Source organism: Pelophylax lessonae, assembly GCF_965119305.1.
Source record: "Pelophylax lessonae genome assembly, chromosome: 2".
Classification (NCBI taxonomy): domain Eukaryota; kingdom Metazoa; phylum Chordata; class Amphibia; order Anura; family Ranidae; genus Pelophylax; species Pelophylax lessonae.
Genome location: NC_138769.1, coordinates 5796361 through 5819891, shown reverse-complemented (window position 1 = coordinate 5819891; position 23531 = coordinate 5796361). Strand labels below are relative to the sequence as shown.

The 23531-nt window shown below is 50.1% G+C and overlaps 1 protein-coding gene across 3 annotated transcripts in view; it reads left to right on the top strand.

The window, feature by feature from the left end:
- The window catches only part of LOC309548507 (immunoglobulin superfamily member 2-like), a 283133-nt gene extending 262002 nt beyond the window's left edge, over positions 1-21131 (top strand). For all 3 annotated transcript variants that reach the window (XM_082248461.1, XM_082248459.1, XM_082248460.1), the window contains exons 6-11: positions 381-776; positions 1933-2325; positions 10549-10929; positions 15098-15490; positions 17786-18178; positions 20816-21131. In XM_082248461.1, coding sequence (XP_082104587.1) covers positions 381-776; positions 1933-2325; positions 10549-10929; positions 15098-15490; positions 17786-18178; positions 20816-21087 — 2228 coding nt within the window. In that variant the 3' untranslated portion in view covers positions 21088-21131. The remainder of the gene's footprint in view (positions 1-380; positions 777-1932; positions 2326-10548; positions 10930-15097; positions 15491-17785; positions 18179-20815) is intronic.
- The last annotated feature ends 2400 nt before the right edge of the window (positions 21132-23531 follow it).

Sequence of the window (23531 nt, the reverse complement as noted above, 5' to 3'; positions counted from 1 at the left end):
CCAGGATCCAGCATCCCTCCTGGGGCAGAGAAACAACTCTAGCCCCTGGCTTCTGGAAGCACACGAGCTAAGGAATCAGCAACCTCACACCTCGCTGTCAGGGAGTGGAATGGCAGTTTCCCACCATCCCTGTGCTGAGTTCCCGGGTCTGTACACCCGCTGTGCCCATTATGAGGGGTTCTCACCATCCCTGTGCTGAGTTTCCAGGTCTGTACACCTGCTGTGCCCATTATGAGGGGTTCCACCATCCCTGTGCTGAGTTCCTGGGTCAATCCAATGGATTAATCCAGGAAAAGTATTGATATTACAAGTTGGACCTTCTATAAATGCATTTTATCATTTTATTTTTCCAATGATAACTGTCCCTCCTCTCTCCACAGGCTCCACCCTCAAAGTCTCACTCATGATGCGGGACTCGAAGCCCATCTTGGGTACCATGGCCACTCTCTTCTGCAACGCCAAAGCCGATTTCAGCCTGCGCGGTCGGCGCCTTGTCTGGTCCTGGTTCTTTCAGGCTGACCGGCAGGGGCCCTTCCAGAGCCTGGTGCAGGGGCCCGGGAATGGGGAGCTGGTGTGGGGAGAATCTTATCCCGACTTCAAGGGGAAAACGCAGATCTCACTATCTGCCGACACGTCCACCCTGCGCATCCACCGAGTCCAGAGATCGCAGCAGACCGGAGCCTATCAGTGCAGAGTCACAATCCCGACCACTCAGAGCACGGTGACACCGGCAACCATCTCCTCCAATCCGGTCTCTATACACGTCCAGCTTCCAGGTACGCTACAACTGTTCCAGGGGGTGTCTTATGAATAGGTGGGTGTCGGTCTGGTGGGGTGGGTGTTCCTAGGCATGCAGACCACCCTTGGTAACGCCCACATGTGATGCTGAGCCTCCATGATTTAAAAAAAACTAAAATCCATTGAATTAAAAGGGCGGGGCCAGGGCTGGGAAAGAAAAGGATAGATGATGCTGGACATCCTCCAGCCAGGAGATGAGCCGGGGGCTCTATCCAACTTGCTGAAGCTTCTAATGCACACTGTATGAAGCTCACATTATGCAGGGAAAACTACACTGACTCAGAGAAAGTAGTAGGAAGGGAGTTTAGCCTTCACTTGCTGCATGCTTATTCGGGATAGAAGGAGTAAGCACGCCTTTATTTATATCATGACAGGTCCTCTTTAGTGCTTGTATCGGAACCGCCGACCCACAATGTACTTGTGGTCTTCTGTCAGTGTAGGGCTTCCTTGCAGTCATGAACATATATACCAGATTTTCCAAGCCTTCCCCCCCCATAGAAAGCTAGCCAACAACTTAGCTTGTACTGGAATCTCTCTTTATTGAACAGTCACACAGAATTTATATACAGCATGGACCTCCCCCTCCTGATCAGATTACCACACACAGGTCAGGGACTGCCTGATTAAATTATCATATGCAGATGAAATTGTATACAGAAACAAAATTAACCTGAACAAATTATCTGGCCATCTGGACAGAACAATGTGAGGTCATTAACATTTAACAATGGGACAGGCAGACTTAACACAATCCACATTCCACCTCAATAGATAGACAATAGGACAAGACTGCCAATGACAGTCTGTCTGTCTCCTACATTGAAGTACATGGAATACACATCTACATATTGCTATGATTATTTAGGAGTCAGACTTCATGGCAACAGGCTATAGGTCTCACAGTGTAAAGTGGAATTAAATCTTCATATTCCCTGAGAGATACATGGCTGACAAATATTACGCTCCCACTTGAAGCAATCCAAACCATTAGATCTTTCACCCCCAGTGACGGTGAATACCCACAGTGCTCATACAAGTCCCCACCTTTATCAGAGCTCACAGTGATAATACTCCAGATACAGACCTGTTATAGAATTATAATGGCTGACACTGACCGCTGTCTCTCTCTCCCAGAAATGAAGCTGAGGCTGGGCTCCGTCCCTGACGCACTGGCACTGACCGCGGGACAGGAAGAGGCTGTGGTCACCTGTAGGATCCTGGAGCGCACCCCCGGCACTAAGCTCAGCATCGTTTGGGTATTTCGCCCATCATCATCCGCTTCCATGGTGGAGATCCTTAGAGTGGACCGCGAGGGCGTGACCAGCCAAGATCCATCACTCTGCCCCCGCTGTATCTCTGGGCGGTCCTCCGCGGACTCCTTCCTCCTACGAATCCTCAGACCGGGCCTCAGGGAGGTGGGGACCTACAACTGCAAGGTGCAGGAATGGCTGCAGGAGGAGACAGACAACTGGATCCAACTGGGGGAGAGAAAATCCAGAGACACCCAGATCACCTTCCCTGCCTCTGGTGAGATAACACGCTACAGTATATGTTGTCTCTTCATTAACTGTGTTCATACTTCTTCTATAACCGCCATACATCATAACTGACACCACAGATGCAGAACTGGCTGAGGGGAAAACACTGCTGATCACCCGGAGCTCAGGGTTCTCCTCTGCAATAAGACAATAAAAACCTGACCAAGGCTCCAACCCCACTCTGCTCCATCCAATATCAAATACCAGCAGGACCGGGACAAGGGGTGGGCAGGAGGGGTGGCTGCCCTGGGAACTGTGGTATCATGTGAGGTGGGGGGGGCCACAGGGAGATTGGTGGGGAGGGGATTTGTGTTGTTGGGGGAAATTTGTGGGGGGGGGGCAGCAGGGGGTAAGTATTCTAGGAGGGGTCTAGGAGGTGAAATTTGGGGGGGGGGCGGGTTTCTAAGTATGGTGATCTAGAAGGAAGTGTTGGGAGGGGGGAAGAATATTTGTGCTAGGAGCTAGGAGGGGGGATTTGGGGGGAATTTGTGCTGGGAGCGTGGGATTTAAAGTTAGGGGGAGGGGCAGTGATGTGTACTAGGAAGGGAAATTTTAGGGTTAGAGGATCTGTACTAGGAGGGGTGAATTATTATTTTTTTTTAGGGGGGGATTTGTGCTTAGGGGGTAAGCATGCAGATTAGTTCTCAATGTTTTTACGGGGGGGAATTTAACTGACAAATACTGCTCATACATCTTGGGGGGGGGGGGCAGTTTGTGATGTTTGCCCTGAGCTCTAGGTGACCTTGTCCCGGCACTGAATACCTTAAGGCTGGACTGCCACTGGAGCTTCGGCGCCCCTCCTCTGCCTCAGTTTGCAGCGCCTGGGTGCGGTGTCGGCCCTGGGCTGGAGTCGGGTTTTGAGGCACCCCCCCCCCCCCCCCCCCCGCTGGGAGGATATGATACAAAAATATAGATAATGGGGATAAAAAAAAATCCTACCCCCCCCCCAAAAAAGCAATCTTCTTACTGCCGCATAGATTTAGAGTAAGAAAATAGTGCAAAAAACATTATTTATACACCCCCCCCCAGTCATGTTGACAGGTGGTGTCCTATAATATCAATATCGTTACATGGTACGTGATATGTGTCTGTCTGTCCTCAGCTCTGCCAGTAGGGGGTGATATGTGTCTGTCTGTCCTCATCTCTGCCAGTAGGGGGTGATATGTGTCTGTTTGCCCTCGAGTCTGCCAGTAGGGGGTGATATGTGTCTGTCTGTTCTCAGCTCTGTCAGTAGGGGGTGATATGTGTCTGTCTGTTCTCAGCTCTGCCAGTAGGGGGTGATATGTGTCTGTCTGTTCTCAGCTCTGCCAGTAGGGGGTGATATGTGTCTGTCTGTCCTCAGCTCTACCAGTAGGGGGCGATATGTGTCTGTCTGTCCTCAGCTCTGTCAGTAGGGGGTGATATGTGTCTGTCTGTCCTCAGCTCTGCCAGTAGGGGGTGATATGTGCCAGTAGGGGGGATATGTGTCTGTCTGCCCTTGAGTCTGTCAGTAGGGGGCGATATGTGTCTGTCTGTCCTCAGCTCTGCCAGTAGGGAATGATATCTGTCTGTCTGTCCTCAGCTCTGCCAGTAGGGGGTGATATGTGTCTGTTTGCCCTCAAGTCTGCCAGTAGGGGTTGGTATGTGTCTGTCTGTCCTCAGCTCTGCCAGTAGGGGGTGATATGTGCCAGTAGGGGGTGATATGTGTCTCTCTGCCCTTGAGTCTTTCAGTAGGGGGCGATATGTGTCTGTCTGTCCTCAGCTCTGCCAGTAGGGGGTGATATGTTTCTGTCCTCAGCTCTGCCAGCGGGGGGTGATATGTGTCTGTCTATCCTCAGCTCTGCCAGCGGGGGGCAATATGTGTCTGTCTATCCTCAGCTCTGCCAGCGGGGGGCAATGTGTGTCTTTGTACAGAGTGATATTTACAGATGGAGTCTTAGGTTGTCAGATCACTAACTGCATGCAATAGCACCAACCCAACTACACTATATTATATATAGCGAGTTTGGAGTGGAGGAGCTAAACTGGCCTGCACAGAGTCCTAAACCTCAACCTGATAGAACACCTTTGGGATGAATTAGAGCGCAGACTGCGAGCCAGGCCTTCTCGTCCAACATCAGTGTCTGACCAACTCAATATTGAACCGTACGGTCTAAGACTGGGATGCCATTGAAGTTCATGTGTATGTAAAGGCCGGCGTCCCAATACTTTTGACAATATAGTTTGTGTGGATCTATCCTTTTACTTTTAACAATATAGTATATATTTGAATGTGTGTCTGTGTGTCCTCAGGTCGGCCAGTAGGGGGGGCAGTGTGTGTCTGTGTGCAGAATGAGGTTAACAGATGGAGCCTTATAATATCAGTATTATGACATGGTGTGTGTCCTCAACTCTGCCACCAGGGGGCAATATGTGTGCAGAGTCATGTCTCCAGATAATACTGCTATCAAAAGATACTATCATATGGTGTCAGTCCTTTGCTCTTCCAGCAGGGGGCGATGTGAGTCTTTGTGCAGTCATATTTATTATTTTACTATTATTATACAGGATTTTTATAGCACTAACAATTTTACAGATGTATTATAGTGTGTTCTCAGCTCCTCCAGCAGGGGGCGATGTGTGACTATGTGCAGTCATATTTTCAGATATATCTTGTGTTCTCAGCTCCTCCAGAAGGGGGCGATGTGTCTATGTGCATTGGGCAGCCATATTTTCATCAGTTTCCTGTGATATCAGTATTATTACATGGTATGTTCTCAGCTCCTCCAGCAGGGGGCGCTGTGTGCAGTCATATTTTCAGATATATCCTGTGTTCTCAGCTCCTCCAGCAGGGGGTGATGAGTGTCTATGTGCAGCCATATTCATTATTATTATTTTTATACAGGATTTATATAGCGCCAACAAATTTACAGATGTATCTTGTGTTCTCAGCTCCTCCATCAGGGGGCGATGTGTCTATATATGCAGTCATGTTAACAGATTATGATATCAGTATTTTGACATGGTGTGTGTTCTCAGCTCCTCCAGAAGGGGGTGATGTGTGTCTATGTGCAGCCATATTTTCATAGGTATCCTGTTATATCAGTATTATTACATGGTGTGTGTTCTCAGCTCCTCCAGCAGTGGCTGATGTGTGTCTATGTGCAGTCATATTTACAGATCTATCTTGTGTTCTCAGCTCCTCCAGCAGGGGGTGATGGCTGTCTATGTGCAGTCATATTTATTATTAAAATTATTATACAGGATTTATATAGTGATTTTCAGATGTATCTTGCGTTGTGTAGCTCTTCCAGCAGGGGGCGATGTGTGTCTATGTGCAGTCATATTTAGGCTCCATGTACACGGGACGTTGTTAAAAGTCCCTTTGAATGCTGGAATTTTTAGGACGTTTGAAACGTCCGTTCGGTTGCGTTTGTACCCTCGTTTAGCGGGCGTTTAGCGCCGTTTGCGGGCGTTTGTGTTTAGAACCGTTCCTAGAGGCCAAAAAAATTATTCCCCTTTAAAATGGAAAAACGCGAACGCTAAACGCGGGTCATCGCGTTCGGACGCGTTCAGACGCGTTCAGACGCGTTTGTGCGTTTGAAACGCCGGGAAACACACGTTCTAACGCAAATAATTGCGTTCTAAAAACAGTCCCTGAACACAACTGCCTGCAAATGACTGTAAACGACCTGGTGTACATGGACAGATAAGATAAAACGTTGATGGGTTCAGGGGCTTCTGAAAAAAAACACCCAACTGCTCCTAAACGGCCATTTCTAGCGTCCCGTGTACATGGAGCCTTATAGATATATCCTGTGTTCTCAGCTCCTCCAGCAGGGGGTGATGAGTATCTATGTACAGTCATATTTATTATTAATATTATTATACAGGATTTATATAGTGATTTTCAGATGTATCTTGCGTTTATGTAGCTCCTCCAGCAGGGGGAGACGTGCCTATATGCAGTCATATTTACAGATTATGGTATCAGTATTATGAGACGGCATGTGTTCTCCGCTCTTCTAGTAGGGGGCGATGTGTGTCTCTGTGCAGCCATATTTATTATTAATATTATTATACAGGATTTATATAGCGCCAACAAATTTACAGATGTATCTTGTGTTCTCAGCTCCTCCAGCAGGGTCTATATGCAGTCATATTTACAGTTTATGATATCGGTATTTTGACATGGTGTGTGTTCCCAGCTCCTCCAGCAGGGGGTGATGTGTGTCTATGTGTATTCATATTTACAGATGAACATTGTGTTCTCAGTTCCTCCAGCAGGGGGTGATGTGTCTGTATGCAGCCATATTTACAGATTATGGTATCAGTATTATGGGTCGGCATGTGTTCTCAGCTCTTCCAGCAGGGGGCGATGTGTGTCTATGTGCAGCCATATTTATTATTAATATTATTATACAGGATTTATATAGCGCAAACAGATTTACAGATACAGTATATCCTGTATTCTCAGCTCTTCCAGCAGGGGGCGATGTGTGTCTATGTGCAGCCATATTTATTATTATTATTATTATACAGGATTCATATAGCGCCAACAAATTTACAGATATATCCTATGTTCTCAGCTCTTCCAGCAGGGGGTGATGTGCCTATGTACAGTCATATTTACAGATAAATCTTGATATCAATATTATTACATGGTGTGTATGTTCAGCTCCTCCAGCAGGGGATGATGTGTGTCTTTGTGCAGCCATATTTATTATTATTATTATTATTAGTAGTAGTAGTATATGGGATTTATATAGCGCCAGCAAATTTACAGCTATATCCTGTGTTCTCAGCTCTTCCAGCAGGGGGCGATGTGTCTTTGCGCAGCCATATTTTCATAGGTATCCTGTGATATCACTATTATCATATGGTGTCAGTCCTCAGCTCCTCCAGCAGGGGGCGCTGTGTCTATGTGCAGTCATATTTACAGATATATCTTGATACCAGTATTCTCACATGGTGTCAGTCCTCAGCTCCTCCAGCAGGGGGCGATGTGTGTCTATGTGCAGTCATATATATAGATATATCTTTTGTTCTCAGCTCCTCCAGCAGGGGGGCGATGTGTCTATGTGCAGTCATATTTATAGATATAGCTTGTGTTCTCAGCTCCTCCAACAGGGGGTGATGTGTGTCTATGTGCAGCCATATTTATTATTATTATTATTATATGGGATTTGTATAGCGCCAGAAAATTTACAGCTGTATCCGATGTTCTCAGCTCTTCCAGCAGGGGGCGATGTGTCTATGTGCATTGTGCAGCCATATCTTCATAGGTATCCTGTGATATCAGTATTATTACATGGTGTGTGTGCTCAGCTCCTCCAGCAGGGGGCGATGTGTGTCTATGTTCAGTCATATTTATAAATATGTAATGAAGTGGTGCGCTATATCTAGATAACTGTGCAATAATTTGCAACCAATAAATTGTACACCTTCAAAATCAAACAAAGAATATGGTGCAATGTGTACAATATACAATATTGTATAAAGAAAAAAGAAGAAAAAAGTCCCAAGACACCAACGTGTCGATATTAGACAATCTTCAGTGATGTGATAAGTCACAGATGGTGTTGAAAACAAATGGTGACTTGAATTCCCTCCACCTGTTGGAATTCCTCCTTACCGGACGGAATAAAGTAAGTGCTCTCCTTGGCAAAATTAAACGATCCCAGTGCTCTAAAATCAAACAATGGTGATCCCCACCGTGCGTTCAAAGTGGCCCGCTGGGCTTCTTACCAGATGGATAGAGATAACATGCGTTGTTATACTCCTCTCAAACGAGTGTGTCGCTATATCCAGTTGGTATTGACGGCCTCTGATGGATATGGATACCAGATACTACTACGCAGCTCTCAGGCGAATCAGACCTTGTATGCAGATGGCACTGACAGCCGCTTGTTCAAAGCGTTAGGAAAGATCGTTGCATTCCAGTATAACATGTAAAAAGAATAATTCAATCAATGTTAAACAAACGCTATTCAGATCTTTGGAACGCAATGCGCTCCACGCAAGTACCGAAACCGGAAGTGTCTTCCGGTTTCGGTACTTGCGTGGAGCGCATTGCGTTCCAAAGATCTGAATAGCGTTTGTTTAACATTGATTGAATTATTCTTTTTACATGTTATACTGGAATGCAACGATCTTTCCTAACGCTTTGAACAAGCGGCTGTCAGTGCCATCTGCATACAAGGTCTGATTCGCCTGAGAGCTGCGTAGTAGTATCTGGTATCCATATCCATCAGAGGCCGTCAATACCAACTGGATATAGCGACACACTCGTTTGAGAGGAGTATAACAACGCATGTTATCTCTATCCATCTGGTAAGAAGCCCAGCGGGCCACTTTGAACGCACGGTGGGGATCACCATTGTTTGATTTTAGAGCACTGGGATCGTTTAATTTTGCCAAGGAGAGCACTTACTTTATTCCGTCCGGTAAGGAGGAATTCCAACAGGTGGAGGGAATTCAAGTCACCATTTGTTTTCAACACCATCTGTCACTTATCACATCACTGAAGATTGTCTAATATCGACACGTTGGTGTCTTGGGACTTTTTTCTTCTTTTTTCTTTATACAATATTGTATATTGTACACATTGCACCATATTCTTTGTTTGATTTTGAAGGTGTACAATTTATTGGTTGCAAATTATTGCACAGTTATCTAGATATAGCGCACCACTTCATTACACATTTAATTACATTTTTTTCTGGGAGCAGCATATCACTGATCAGCGCACTTTTCTTTCACACATATTTATAAATATAGCTTGTGTTCTCAGCTCCTCCAACAGGGGGTGATGTGTGTCTTTGTGCAGCCATATTTTCATAGGTATCCTGTGATATCAGTATTATTACATGGTGTGTATGCTCAGATCATCCAGCAGGGGGCGCTGTGTGACTATGTGCAGTCATATTTTCATAGGTATCCCGTGATATCAGTATTATCATATGGTGTCAGTCCTCAGCTCCTCCAGCAGGGGGCGCTGTGTCTATATGCAGTCATATTTACAGATATATCTTGATATAATTTTTATCACATGGTGTCAGTCCTCAGCTCCTCCAGCAGGGGGCGCTGTGTGTCTATGTGCTGTATGAGATACATTGTATCATATTCTCAGGATAGAATTTGATTTTTGTTTTTTTTACATGATCCTGATGTTAGTGCTGGGAGAAGGATGGAAGAATCCCTCAAGATTTTAAATTTGGTGTTACCGAAAACAAATACAAGTTTTTAAAACTGCTTAAAAAATAAATTGCGCCCCACACACACAGGGCGGGCGGATGATTCCAATATTGGGTCCTATGCATTAAATATTCATGCATCTTTTTGAGCGTTGTGCTTTTTGCGCTTTCTAACCGCGTCCGCGTTTTGCGTATTTTTTTCAAGTGATAACCGCGCATCTTTTTTTCCCGCATTCGGGGTGCCAATAAGAATGAATGGCAATGCGGGAGCAACAGAGTTTTACGTGCGTTTTATAAATGTGCGCGGTTTTACGCGTGGTCACAAAATAATATTGTGTGAATGCAGCCAAAAAAAAATGTTAGCGACGCATTTTAGGATTAAAAATAGGAAATAACTGACTACTGCAGGGGAGAGTTGTACCGCGTTAGCCAACAGAAATTTGGATTAAGATGACACAGGCAGCCGGGGGGGGCAATAAAAACAGGTGGCTGATCTGCCCCCTGACTGCTCACCTACAAGTAGACTTGGCCGCTGCAATTCTAACCACTATTCTAGGGGGCTGGCCACCTGTGTGAATGAGCCCTTGGGGCAGTGATGGGGAACCTTGGCACCCCAGATGTTTTTGAAACTACATTTCCCATGATGCTACTGCACTCTGCAGTGTAGGTGAGCATCATGGGAAATGTAGTTCCAAAACATCTGGGCTGCCAAGGTTCCCCATCACTGCCTTGGGGTGATAGCATTTATTAACCAATGTATATCACCCCCTGCTGGCGGAGATGAGGACAGGCACGATGTGGCAGCATGGGGAAGCCATGTAACAGAATGTGTCACTGCTTGTTGTAGGGTTCATGCTCAGTTGCACGCACCCGACCACCGAGAGCTCCCAATCACAGTGGCTACCAAAAAAAACTACCAAAAAAAAAAAAAAAATATATATATATATATATATATATATATATATAGTATATAAAAAGACTTTGATAGGCAGGATCCTGCATTTCTTGAACCCTCCCCCATTCTCATTGCTCCTCCTTTTTTTTTTTCTTTCTTCCAGATCAGACCCTGAAGCTCCCGAAGCAGAACTTCGTCTCTTCCATCAAGCAGGGAGAGGATTTGGTGCTGCACTGCCCCCTGGAGGCGGGACTTAGTCCTTCATCACTCCTCTCCATCTCTTGGTACCTGCAGGGGTTGGACCTCCATTCTCCCCGCCTCCTGTGTCGGTCTGATCGGGAAGGGGTGACGGAGTACAAGGACAGCCGCCTACGTATGGCGGTCCCCGGGCGGGGGAATTACAGCCTGGTGCTGCAGAGGGTGGAGGAGAAGGACTCAGGAAGATACTTCTGCCAGGTGGAGGAATGGAGAATGCAGGAGGGGGAATGGAAAATGGCCGCCTCTGACCAATCCGGGTTCCTGGAGTTTAGGGTCACCCCGCCTGGTATGTACCCATTACCCAGAGGTCTCATCTCTCACCATTTCTAGCTATTGGGAGACTCTGATTGGCTGTTATAGGCAAAGTTGACTGCATGCGACCAGAATGGCTCCATTCTAATCTGCCTATATTTGAAGAATTAGGAAATTCTTATTATTGTGGGGGGGGGGGGGGATTATTGGGGGAGCATCCAATAATCACATCCTATACAGTGAGGGGAAAAAGTATTTGATCCCCTACCTGATTTTGTACGTTTGCCCACTGCCAAAGAAACGATCAGTCTATAATTTTATTGGTCGGTTTATTTTACCAGTGAGAGACAAAATAACAACAAAAATATCCAGAAAAACACATTTCAAAAAGTTATAAATTGATTTGTATTTTAATGAGTGAAATAAGTATTTGACCCCTGATCAATCAGCAAGATTTCTGGCTCCCGGGTGTCTTCTATACAGGTGACAAGCTGAGATTAGGGGGACTCTCTTAACGGGAGTGCTCCTAATCTCAGCTTGTTCCCTGTATAAAAGACACCTGTCCACAGAAGCAATCAATCAGATTCCAATCTCTCCACCATGGCCAAGACCAAAGAACTGTCCATGGATATCAGGGACAAGATTGTAGACCTACACAAGGCTGGAATGGGCTACAAGACCAAAGAGCTGTCCAAGGATGTCAGGGACAAGATTGTAGACCTACACAAGGCTGGAATGGGCTACAAGACCAAAGAGCTGTCCAAGGATGTCAGGGACAAGATTGTAGACCTACACAAGGCTGGAATGGGCTACAAGACCAAATAGCTGTCCATGGATATCAGGGACAAGATTGTAGACCTACACAAGGCTGGAATGGGCTACAAGACCAAAGAGCTGTCCATGGATATCAGGGACAAGATTGTAGACCTACACAAGGCTGGAATGGGCTACAAGATCAAAGAACTGTCCATGGATATCCGGGACAAGATTGTAGACCTACACAAGGCTGGAATGGGCTACAAGACCAAAGAACTGTCCATGGATATCCGGGACAAGATTGTAGACCTACACAAGGCTGGAATGGGCTACAAGACCAAAGAGCTGTCCAAGGATATCAGGGACAAGATTGTAGACCTACACAAGGCTGGAATGGGCTACAAGACCAAAGAGCTGTCCAAGGATGTCAGGGACAAGATTGTAGACCTACACAAGGCTGGAATGGGCTACAAGACCAAAGAACTGTCCATGGATATCAGGGACAAGATTGTAGACCTACACAAGGCTGGAATGGGCTACAAGACCAAAGAGCTGTCCAAGGATGTCAGGGACAAGATTGTAGACCTACACAAGGCTGGAATGGGCTACAAGACCAAAGAGCTGTCCAAGGATGTCAGGGACAAGATTGTAAACCTACACAAGGCTGGAATGGGCTACAAGACCAAAGAACTGTCCATGGATATCAGGGACAAGATCGTAGATCTACACAAGGCTGGAATGGGCTACAAGACCAAAGAACTGTCCATGGATATCAGGAACTGTCCATGGATATCAGGGACAAGATTGTAGACCTACACAAGGCTGGAATGGCCTACAAGACCATCGCCAAGCAGCTTGGTGAGAGAGTGACAACAGTTGGTGCGATTATTCACAAATGGAACACAAAATAACTGTCTGTCTCCCTCGGTCTGGGGCTCCATGGAAGACCTCACCTTGTGGAGGTTCAATGATTACAACAACGGTGAGGAATCAGCCCATAACTACACGGGAGAATCTTGTCAATGATCTCAAGGCAGCTGGGACCATAGTCACCAAGAAAACAATTGGTAACACACTATGCCGTGAAGGACTGAAATCCTGCAGTGCCCACAAGGTCCCCCTGCTCAGGAAATCACATGTACAGCCCGTCTGATGTTTGCTAATGAACATCTGAATGATCCAGAAGAGAACTGGGTGAAAGTGTTGTGGTCAGATGACACCAAAATTGAGCTCTTTGGCATCAACTCGCCGTGTTCAGAGGAGGAGGAATGCTGCCTATGACCCCAAGAAGACCATCCCCACCGTCACACATGGTGGTGGAAACATTATGCTTTGGGGGTGTTTTTCTGCTAAGGGGACAACTTCACTGCATCAAAGGGATGATGGACGGGGCCATGTACCATCAAATCTTGGGTGAGAACCTCCTTCCCTCAGCCAGGGCATTGGCAATCGGTCGTAGATGGGTTTTCCAGCATGACAATGACCCAAAACACACGGCCAAGGCAACAAAGGAGTGGCTCAAGAAGAAGCACATTAAGGTCTTGGAGTGGCCTAGCTCGTCTCCAGACCTTAATCCCATAGACAATATGTGGAGGGAGCTGAAGGTTCAAGTTACTAAACGTCAGCCTCCAAACCTTAATGACTTGGAGAAGATCTGCAAAGAGGAGTGGGACAAAATCCCTCCTGAGATGTGTGCAAACCTGGTGGCCAACTACAAGAAACGTCTGACCTCTGTGATTGCCAACAAGGGTTTCTCCTCCAACTGCTAAGTCATGTTTTGTGAGGGGGTAAAATACTTATTTCCCTCACTGTACCTGACACCCTGGGTGCTCACTGCATCATGCTTGCTGATAGATGGCAGAGCTCATGCAGGAGCAGATCGAGATCCTGCTGCATCATGGGAGGTGAGCTCTTCATGTCCTGGTTGGATATGAGTGGGGGGGGGGGAGTCTGAAGGTTGGATATGGGTGGGGGGGAAGAGTGTGCAGGTCGGATATGGGAGGGTTGGGGGGGAAGCGAGATCCTGATGCATTATGGGAGGTGAGCTCTTCATGTCCAGGTTGGATAAGGGTGGGGGAAGAGTGTGCAGGTTGGATATGGGTGGGGGGGGAGTGTGCAGGTTGAATATGAGTGGGGGGGGGGAGTGTGCAGGTTGGATATGGGTGTGGGGGGGGGGAGAGTGTGCAGGTTGGATATGGGTGTGGGGGGGGGAAGCGAGTTCCTGATGCATTATGGGAGGTGAGCTCTTCATGTCCTGGTTGGATAAGGGTGGGGGGGGAAGAGTGTGCAGGTTGGATATGGGTGGGGGGGGAGTGTGCAGGTTGGATATGAGTGGGGGGGGAGAGTGTGCAGGTTGGATGTGGGGGGGGGGAGTGTGCAGGTTGGATATGGGAGGGTTGGGGGGGGGAGTGAGATCCTGATGCATTATTGAGCTCTTCATGTCCTGGTTGGATATGGGTGGGGAAGGGGGGGGGGAGAGTGTGCAGGTTGGATATGGGTGGGTGGGAGAGTGTGCAGGTTGGATATGAGTGGGGGGGAGAGTGTGCAGGTTGGATATGAGTGGGGGGGAGAGTGTGCAGGTTGGATATGAGTGCGGGGGGGAGAGTGTGCAGGTTGGATATGAGTGGGGGGGAGAGTGTGCAGGTTGGATATGAGTGGGGGGGAGAGTGTGCAGGTTGGATATGAGTGGGGGGGAGAGTGTGCAGGTTGGATATGAGTGCGGGGGGGAGAGTGTGCAGGTTGGATATGAGTGGGGGGGGGGGGGTGTGCAGGTTGGATATGAGTGTGGGGGGGGAGTGTGCAGGTTGGATATGAGTGGGGGGGGGAGAGTGTGCAGGTTGGATATGGGTGGGGGGGGAGTGTGCAGGTTGGATATGAGTGGGGGGGGGGGAGAGTGTGCAGGTTGGATGTGGGGGGGGGGGGGAGTGTGCAGGTTGGATATGGGAGGGTTGGGGGGGGGAGTGAGATCCTGATGCATTATTGAGCTCTTCATGTCCTGGTTGGATATGGGTGGGGAAGGGGGGGGGGGGAGAGTGTGCAGGTTGGATATGGGTGGGGGGGAGAGTGTGCAGGTTGGATATGAGTGGGGGGGAGAGTGTGCAGGTTGGATATGAGTGCGGGGGGGAGAGTGTGCAGGTTGGATATGAGTGGGGGGGGGGGTGTGCAGGTTGGATATGAGTGGGGGGGGAGAGTGTGCAGGTTGGATATGGGAGGGTTGGAGGGGGGGGAGCGAGATCCTGATGCATTATGGGAGGTGGGCTCTTCATGTCCTGCTTCGGGGAGTGCAGTGGCCACACACAGGAGCTGAAATGTAAATGTATTCACATGTACCTGGCGGTTAGAAGCCTGGAGACCAGTAAAATGGGGGCAGAGGGGGTTGTAGTTTGGGGGATGGGGTTGGTGTAAGCGGAGTTCTTCTTTATCACAATTTTTTGTCTCCTCTACAGAAGATCGCCTGAGTTTGAACAGCACGGAATTAACCCTTTTAGTGCCAGAACAGTCCACTGTCACCCTCCCCTGCCAGGTTTTGGCGGTGTCCATGCCCAGCTCTCGCCTGTCTGTCTCGTGGTGGAAGGCTGAGGGCCCCGGGGCCCCACACACACTACTGTTTGGTGTCAACTACATGGGTGGGTTTATTTATCCCCAGGAGAAGAGAGACCGGCTCCAGTATGAGCGTCCATCAGAGCTGACCTTCCATCTGAGGATCCATGGTGGTGACATGACTGACAGCGGCACCTATCACTGCCGGGTCCAGGAGTGGCTGCCGAGCCCCCGCGGAGTCTGGGAGCCAATAGGAGAGCGCCAATCTGGACACATCACCGTCACCATCCAGGCTGCAGGTACAGATGGGTCAATGATGTTTAGTTACACCTGTTGAGATCTGTGATTGGGGTACCTCTGCAGGGCCAGGAAGATGGGGGTGGAGGCTGGAGAGGGATGCATGTGGGACCCAAACATTGAGGGCGGGAGGAGTGAAGGGTGAACATAGTGGGGGGGGGGGAAATGTGTGGGCCAAACAATGGGAGTGGTAGAGAGTTTGCTGGTTGAATATCAGAGTGGGTAGAGACTGTACAGTTTGGATATGGGTGGAGTGGGGAGCAGAATGTGCAGGTTGGATATGGGAGGAGGGGGGGTGAGCAGTGTGTGCAGGTTGGATATGGGGGGGACAGAGTGTGCAGGTTGGATATGGGAGGGGGGAGCAGAGTGTGCAGGTTGGATATGGGAGGGGGGAGCAGAGTGTGCAGGTTGGATATGAGAGGGGGGGGGCAGAGAAGCAGGTTGGATATGAGGGGGGGGACAGAGTATGCAGGTTGGATATGAGGGGGGGAGCAGAGTGTGCAGGTTGGATATGGGAGGGTGGGAGCATAGTGTGCAGGTTGGATATGGGAGGGGGGCAGAGAATGCAGGTTGGATATGGTAGGGGGGGCAGAGTATGGAGGTTGGATATGGGAGGAGGGGGGGTAGAGTGTGCAGGTCGGATATGGGTGGGGGGGGCAGAGTGTGCAGGCCGGATATGGGTGGGGGGGGGTCAGAGTGTGCAGGTTGGATATGGGTGGAGCAGGGGGCAGAGTGTGCAGTTTGGATTTGGGAGGAGGGGGGGCAGAGTGTGCAGGTTGGATACGGGTAGAGTGGGGAGCAGAGTGTGCAGGCTGGATATGGGAGGAGGGGGTCAGAGTGTGCAGGTTGGGTAGGGGTGGGGGGGGGGCTGGGACATGTGCAGGTCGGATATGGGTGGAAGGGCGCAGAGTGTGCAGGTTGGATATGGGTGGAGGGTGGGGGAGAGTATGCAGGTTGAATATGGACAGAGTATGTAAAGGTGGGTTTTGGGGGGGGGGGCAGAGTGTGCAGGTTTGATATGGGTGGAAGGGGGCAGAGTGTGCAGGCTGGATATGGGAGGAGGGGGTGGGCAAAGTGTGCAGGTTGGATATGGGAGGAGGGGGGCAAAGTGTGCAGGTTGGATATGGGAGGAGGGGGGGCAGAGTGTGCAGGTTGGATATGGGAGGAGGGGGGGGGCAGAGTGTGCAAGTTGGAAATGAGAGGAGGGGGGCAGAATGTGCAGGTTAGACATGGGAGGAGAGGGGGCAGAGTGTGCAGTTTGAAAATGGGTGGAAGGGCGCAGAGTGTGCAGGTTGGATATGGATGGACTGGGGAGCAGTGTGTGCAGGTTGGATATGGGAGGGGGGAGCAGAGTGTGCAGGTTAGATATGAGGGGGGCAGTGTTCAGATTGGATATAGGTGTAGTGGGGAGCATAGTGTGCAGGTTGGATATGGGAGGGGGAGCAGAGTTTGTTGGTTGGATATGGGAGGAGGGGGGCAGAAGTGTGCAGGTTGGATATGGGAGGGGGGTGGAGTGTGCAGGTTGGATATGGGAGGAGGGGGGCAGAAGTGTGCAGGTTGGATATGGGAGGGGGGTGGAGTGTGCAGGTTGGATATGGGGGGGGGCAGAGTGTGCAGGTTGGATATGGGAGGAGGGGGGCAGAGTGTGCAGGTTGGATATGAGGGGGGGGGGGCAGAGTGTGCAGGTTGGATATGAGGGGGGGGGCAGAGTGTGCAGGTTGGATATGGTTGGAGTAGGGTGGGGGGGGGCAGAGTGTACAGGTTGGATATGGGTGGAGTGGGGAGCCAAGTATGCCGGTTATATATGGGAGGAGGGGGGGCAGAGTGTGCAGGTGTGTTATGGGAGAAGGGGAGGTGGAGTGTGTAAAGGTAGGTTTTGGGGGTGGGCAGAGTGTACAGGTTTGAAATGGGAGGAGGGGGGCAGAGTGTGCAGGTTGGATATGGGTGGGGGGGGGAGGAGAGTGTGCAGGTCAGATATGGGTGGGGGAGGGGGCAGAGTGTGCAGGTCGGATATGAGTGTGGGGGGCAGAGTGTGCAGGTCAGATATGGGGGGGGGGGCAGAGTGTGCAGGTCAGATATGGGGGGGGCAGAGTGTGCAGGTCAGATATGGGGGGGGGCAGAGTGTGCAGGTCAGATATGGGGGGGGGGCAGAGTGTGCAGGCTGGATATAGGTGCAGGGTGGGGGAGAGTGTGCAGGTTGAATATGGGCGGAGTGTGTAAAGGTGGGTTGTAGTTTGGGGGATGGGGTTGGTGTAAGCGGAGTTCTTCTTTATCACAATTTTGTGTCTCCTTTACAGAAGATCGCCTGAGTTTGAACAGCACGGAATTAACCCTTTTAGTGCCAGAACAGTCCACTGTCACCCTCCCCTGCCAGGTTTTGGCGGTGTCCATGCCCAGCTCTCGCCTGTCTGTCTCGTGGTGGAAGGCTGAGGGCCCCGGGGCCCCACACACACTACTGTTTGGTGTCAACTACATGGGTGAGTTTATTTATCCCCAGGAGAAGAGAGACCGGCTCCAGTATGAGCGTCCATCAGAGCTGACCTTCCATCTGAGGATCCATGGTGGTGACACGACTGACAGCGGCACCTATCACTGCCGGGTCCATGAGTGGCTGCCGAGCCCCCGCGGAGTCTGGGAGCCAATAGGAGAGCGCCAATCCGGACACATCACTGTCACCATCCAGGCTGCAGGTACAGATGGGTCAATGATGTTTTCGAGATCTGTGATTGGGGTACCTCTGCAAGGCCAGGAAGATGGGGGTGGAGACAGGAGAGGGGTGCATGTGGGAGCTGACAACTGAGGGACAGGGGATGAAGGATGAACACGGCGAGGGAGAGGGAAGGAAATGTGTGGGCCAAACAATGGGAGTGCTAGAGTGTACTGGTTGAATATTGGAGGGGGTAGAGAGTGTGCAGGTTGGATATGGGTGGGGGAGGGGGGCAGAGTGTGCAGGTTGGATATGGGTGGGAGGGGGCAGAGTGTGCAGGTTGGATGTGGGTGGGGGGGGGCAGAGTGTGCAGGTTGGATATGGGTGGGAGGGGGTAGAGTGTGCAGGCTGGATATGGGTGGGGTGGGGGGGAAGAGTGTGCAGGTTGGATATGGGTGGGGGGGGCAGAGTGTGCAGGCTGGATATGGGTGGGAGGGGGCAGAGTGTGCAGGCTGGATATGGGTAGAGGTTGGGGCAGAGTGTGCAGGTTGGATATGGGTAGAGGTCGGGGCAGAGTGTGCAGGTTGGATATGGGTGGGGGAGGGGGGCAGAGTGTATAGGGTGGATATGGATGGGAGGGGGTAGAGGGTGCAGGCTGGATATGGGGATATGGGTAGAGGTCAGGACAGAGTGTGCAGGTTGGATATGGGTGGGGGAGGGGGCAGAGTGTATAGGGTGGATATGGATGGAAGGGGGCAGAGTGTGCAGGTTGGATATGGGTAGAGGTCGGGGCAGAGTGTGCAGGTTGGATATGGGTGGGGGAGGGGGCAGAGTGTATAGGGTGGATATGGATGGAAGGGGGCAGAGTGTGCAGGTTGGATATGGGTAGAGGTCGGGGCAGAGTGTGCAGGTTGGATATGGGTAGAGGTCGGGGCAGAGTGTGCAGGCTGGATATGGGTAGAGGTCAGGGCAGAGTGTGCAGGTTGGATATGGGTGGGGGAGGGGGCAGAGTGTATAGGGTGGATATGGATGGAAGGGGGCAGAGTATGCAGGTTGGATATGGGTAGAGGTCGGGGCAGAGTGTGCAGGTTGGATATGGGTAGAGGTCGGGGCAGAGTGTACAGGCTGGATATGGGTAGAGGTCAGGGCAGAGTGTGCAGGTTGGATATGGGTGGGGGAGGGGGGCAGAGTGTGCAGGCTGGATATGGGTAGAGGTCGGGGCAGAGTGTGCAGACTGGATATGGGTAGAGGTCGGGGCAGAGTGTGCAGACTGGATATGGGTAGAGGTCGGGGTAGAGTGTGCAGGCTGGATATGGGTAGAGGTCGGGGTAGAGTGTGCAGGCTTGATATTGTGGGGGGGGAGGCAGAGTGTGCAGGTTGGATATGGGTGGGGGGGGGGCAGAGTGTGCAGATTGGATATGGGTGGAGTGGGGAGCAGAGTGTGCAGGCGGATATGGGTGGGGGGTGGGGGAGAATGTGAAGTTTGGATATGGATGGGGGGGCAGAGTGTGCAGGTTGGATATGAGTGGGGGGGGAAGAGTATACAGGCTGGATATGGGTAGGGGGCAGAGTGTGCAGGCTGGATATGGTTGGGGGGGGCAGAGTGTGCAGGTTGGATATGGTTGGGGGGGCAGAGTGTGCAGGTTGGATATGGGTGGGGGGGCAGAGTGTGCAGGCTGGATATGGTTGGGGGGCAGAGTATGCAGGCTGGATATGGTTGGGGGGGCAGAGTGTGCAGGTTGGATATGGGTGGGGGGGCAGAGTATGCAGGCAGGATATGGTTGGGGGGGCAGAGTGTGCAGGCTGGATATGGTTGGGGGGCAGAGTGTGCAGGTTGGATATGGGTGGGGGAGGGGCAGAGAGTGCAGGCTGGATATGGTTGGGGGGGCAGAGCGTGTCGGTTGGATATGGGTGGGGGGGGTAGAGTGTGCAGGTTGGATATGGGTGGGGGGGAGTTAGAGTGTGCAGACTTGTTTTGGGGGGGGGCGCAGAGTGGGTAGGTTTGATATGGGTGGGGGGAGGGTGGCGGGTGTAGAGTGTGCAGGCTTGATATGGGTGGGGGGGCAGGGTGTTCAGGCTGGATATGGGTGGGGGGGGTGGCGGGCGCAGAGTATGCAGGTTTGATATGGGTGGGTTGGGTGGGGGGGGGGTTTGGCGGGTGTAGGGTGTACAGGCTTGATATTGGTGGGGGGGGGGGGCAGAGTATGCCGGTTTGGTATGGGATACACACAGCCTGAAATCTATAAATAAATTAAAACCCACCTCAGTGATTTCTCACTTACTCATTAAAGTGGGTCTCCGGAACATTTCTAAATACAGCCTATAGTCCGGCTTTCTGATCTCTCTTACATAGCACAGTGGTGTTGCCCTAACATGTTTCAGGCAGTGGGAGCTGGAAGGGGCAGTATTCAAGCAGGAAGTTGAAAAGTGGTTGAACACTCATTCATAGTCTGGTGAGGAGGTGACACAGGAAGTGTCAAGGCTCCCAGTTGTGAATAGTGGTGTCACCCTCTGGCTATACTGTATGGTAGAGGTGGTTGAGCAGAGTCACACATACAGTCAGGCAGGTACAGCAGTCCTTGTTGGGTTTGGTCAGAGTTCCTCTGTATGTCTTGTAATGTATCAGGGTGTTGGTGGCCCCAGTTGCCTTCATGAGTCTTTGTTTTGCCCCTCCCCCTAGGTTCCTACTCACCGATCTGCACCTCACCGTCCCTCTTCCACTTCCTGTTGGCATTTACCATTCTCTTCATCATCCTTGTCTTTGCCCTCATCGCTCTGGGTTTGTGGCGTCGCAGAGGTGGTGCGGCGCGGCAGAAGACCCCGGGGGCTCTGTGGTCCTCTGTAAAGATGTCCGAAATGGAGAAGGAAAATGGAGGACAAACATGGCAGGCAGATGATGAAACGACCCCCGCCACACTGCCAATCACGTTTTCTGGTGAAGGAAACCTGTAGAGTCCATGATGAGGGGGCGACCCCCAACTTACCGGAGAGCCGCTGCTGGAATCCTCAAGAAATAAATGAAGTCAGTAGGTGACCCTAAGGCCTGAGCCTCCACCTAGAACCAGGTCCTTGGGTTGGATGGGCCCTGGGCTGAGCATGTCTGAATTCCTCCTCTGAAGTGGCCCTTTATGAGGACGGGTCAGATCTCAGGACAGATGTGGCCCCGTGTCACAGAGTCACATTCATGCCTCAATCCTCAGTCTTCTCAAGCAATGCACTCTTAATAAGCCAACATTGTCTGCCTTCCTCCTTCTTATTTATTGATGTTTCTGAAGTAAGAACTGTCTGTATTTCTCCATACCAAGCTTTCCCGATACATAGACCCTCACCCCAATAATTCATAGACAACATTAAAGAAATGTTTTTTATTACATCTGGTATCGTTGTTTTATGCGGCTCCAGCAATATTTCCTGCCACGTCCTGAATACAGTTTCCTCTTCCACCCTGCAGTGAGGTGAAGTCCCTCCACTGGTCATACAACTAGATTCAACACTATGAGCTCCTCGGGGGAGGGACAAAGAGAGAGGATGCAGCTAGCAGTGCAGCATTGCTGATACCTGCCAGCTACACCTATGGTGGACCTTCCTACAGGGGTGTCCAACAAGTTTGAGTTGGGCCTGGCCAAGGGGTAGGCAGAGGACGCAATGACCTTTGGTGGGGGAGAACCAAAAAGTATGGGACCTGCAACATATATTGCTGAAGTAGTCACAGCTCATGGGGGGCAGTTTGGATGTTTTTCTTTGTCCCAGTATCCTCTGCTCCTTTATTGGGAGATGGATGTATATTGTACAGAAAATTGAAAGCCATCTGTCTTCAGATCTCTGCATGTCCGTTGTGCTACAGGGCTACAGGGTATACTGGGTGGAATATTAGTAATGTAGGGCCACAGGGTATAGTGCGTGGAATATTAGTAATGTGGGGCCACAGGGTATACTGGGTGGAGTATTGTGATGTACAGCCATTAGGTATCCTGGGTAGAGTACTAGTGGTGTAGGTCCACAGGGTATACTGGGTGGAGAATGAATGGTGTAGGGCCATGGACTATACTTGGTGGAGTGTTGTGATGTAAGGCCATGGGGTATACTGGGTGGAGAATGAATGGTGTAGGGCCATGGACTATACTTGGTGGAGTGTTGTGATGTAAGGCCATGGGGTATACTGGGTGGAGAATGAATGGTGTAGGGCCATGGACTATACTTGGTGGAGTGTTGTGATGTAAGGCCATGGACTATACTTGGTGGAGTGTTGTGATGTAAGGCCATGGGGTATACTGGGTGGAGAATGAATGGTGTAGGGCCATGGACTATACTTGGTGGAGCGTTGTGATGTAAGGCCATGGACTATACTGTACTTGGTGGAGTGTTGTGATGTAAGGCCATGGGGTATACTGGATGGAGTATTTGTGGTGTAGGAACATGGGACATACTAGATGGAGTGTTGTGGTGTAGAGACACGAGACATAGTGGGTGGATTATTGTGCTGTATCACCATGGGGTATACTGGGTGAAGTATTAGAAGTAAGGTTGCCAACCGTTCCGTAAAATACGGAGTTGTCCCGTATTTTAAACAGACAAGTGCTGTTCCGTATCAAACTGATACGGAACGCACTTTGTTCCGTATTCCGCGGTACCTTATTGGTGTTCGTCACTTTCATCATGTAGTGACTGTGCGTCCCCTCCGCCTTCTGACCAATTCCGCAATGCCGTGCCGATGACGTTGTGACATCACGACGTAACCCCTCCCTGCATTCCCTGCCCGGCGCCCGCGGTACCAAGAAGAAGAAGAGAAGAAGAAGAAAGAAAACGAAGAAGAAAGAAAACTAGCTGCTGCTGCAAAAAAGCGAGCAGAGCACAAGAGAAAAAAAGGTAAGCAGAAGAGAGAAAAGGGGAGAAGAGCAGAGGAAATAGGAAGGTTGAGCAAAGAAAAAGGGATATTAGGCAAAGCAGCAGATAAGAGGAAGGAGGGCAGATAAAGATAAAGGGAAGGAAAGCAGAGAAAAGGGAAGGAGATTTAAAAAAAGGGGAAGAGGAGCAGAGAAAAGAGATAAGAGAGCAAAGAAAATGGAAGGACAGCAGAAGGAGCAAAGAAAAGGGGAAGGAGAGCAAAGAAAGGGGAAGGAGAGCAAAAAAAAAGAGAAGGAGAGCAAAAAATGGGGAAGAGGAGCAGAGAAAAGGGAAGGATAGCAATAAAAAGGGGAAGGAGAGCAAAGAAAAGGGGAAGGAGAGCAAAGAAAACAGAAGGAGAGCAAAGAAAGGGGAAGGAGAGCAAAAAAAAACAGAAGGAGAGCGAAGAAAAGGGAAAGTGCAAAGAAAAGGAAAGGATAGCAGAGAAAAGGGGAAGGAGAGCAGAAGGAGAGAAAAAAAGGGGGGGGGGGGAGAGTAGCAGATAAAATGGT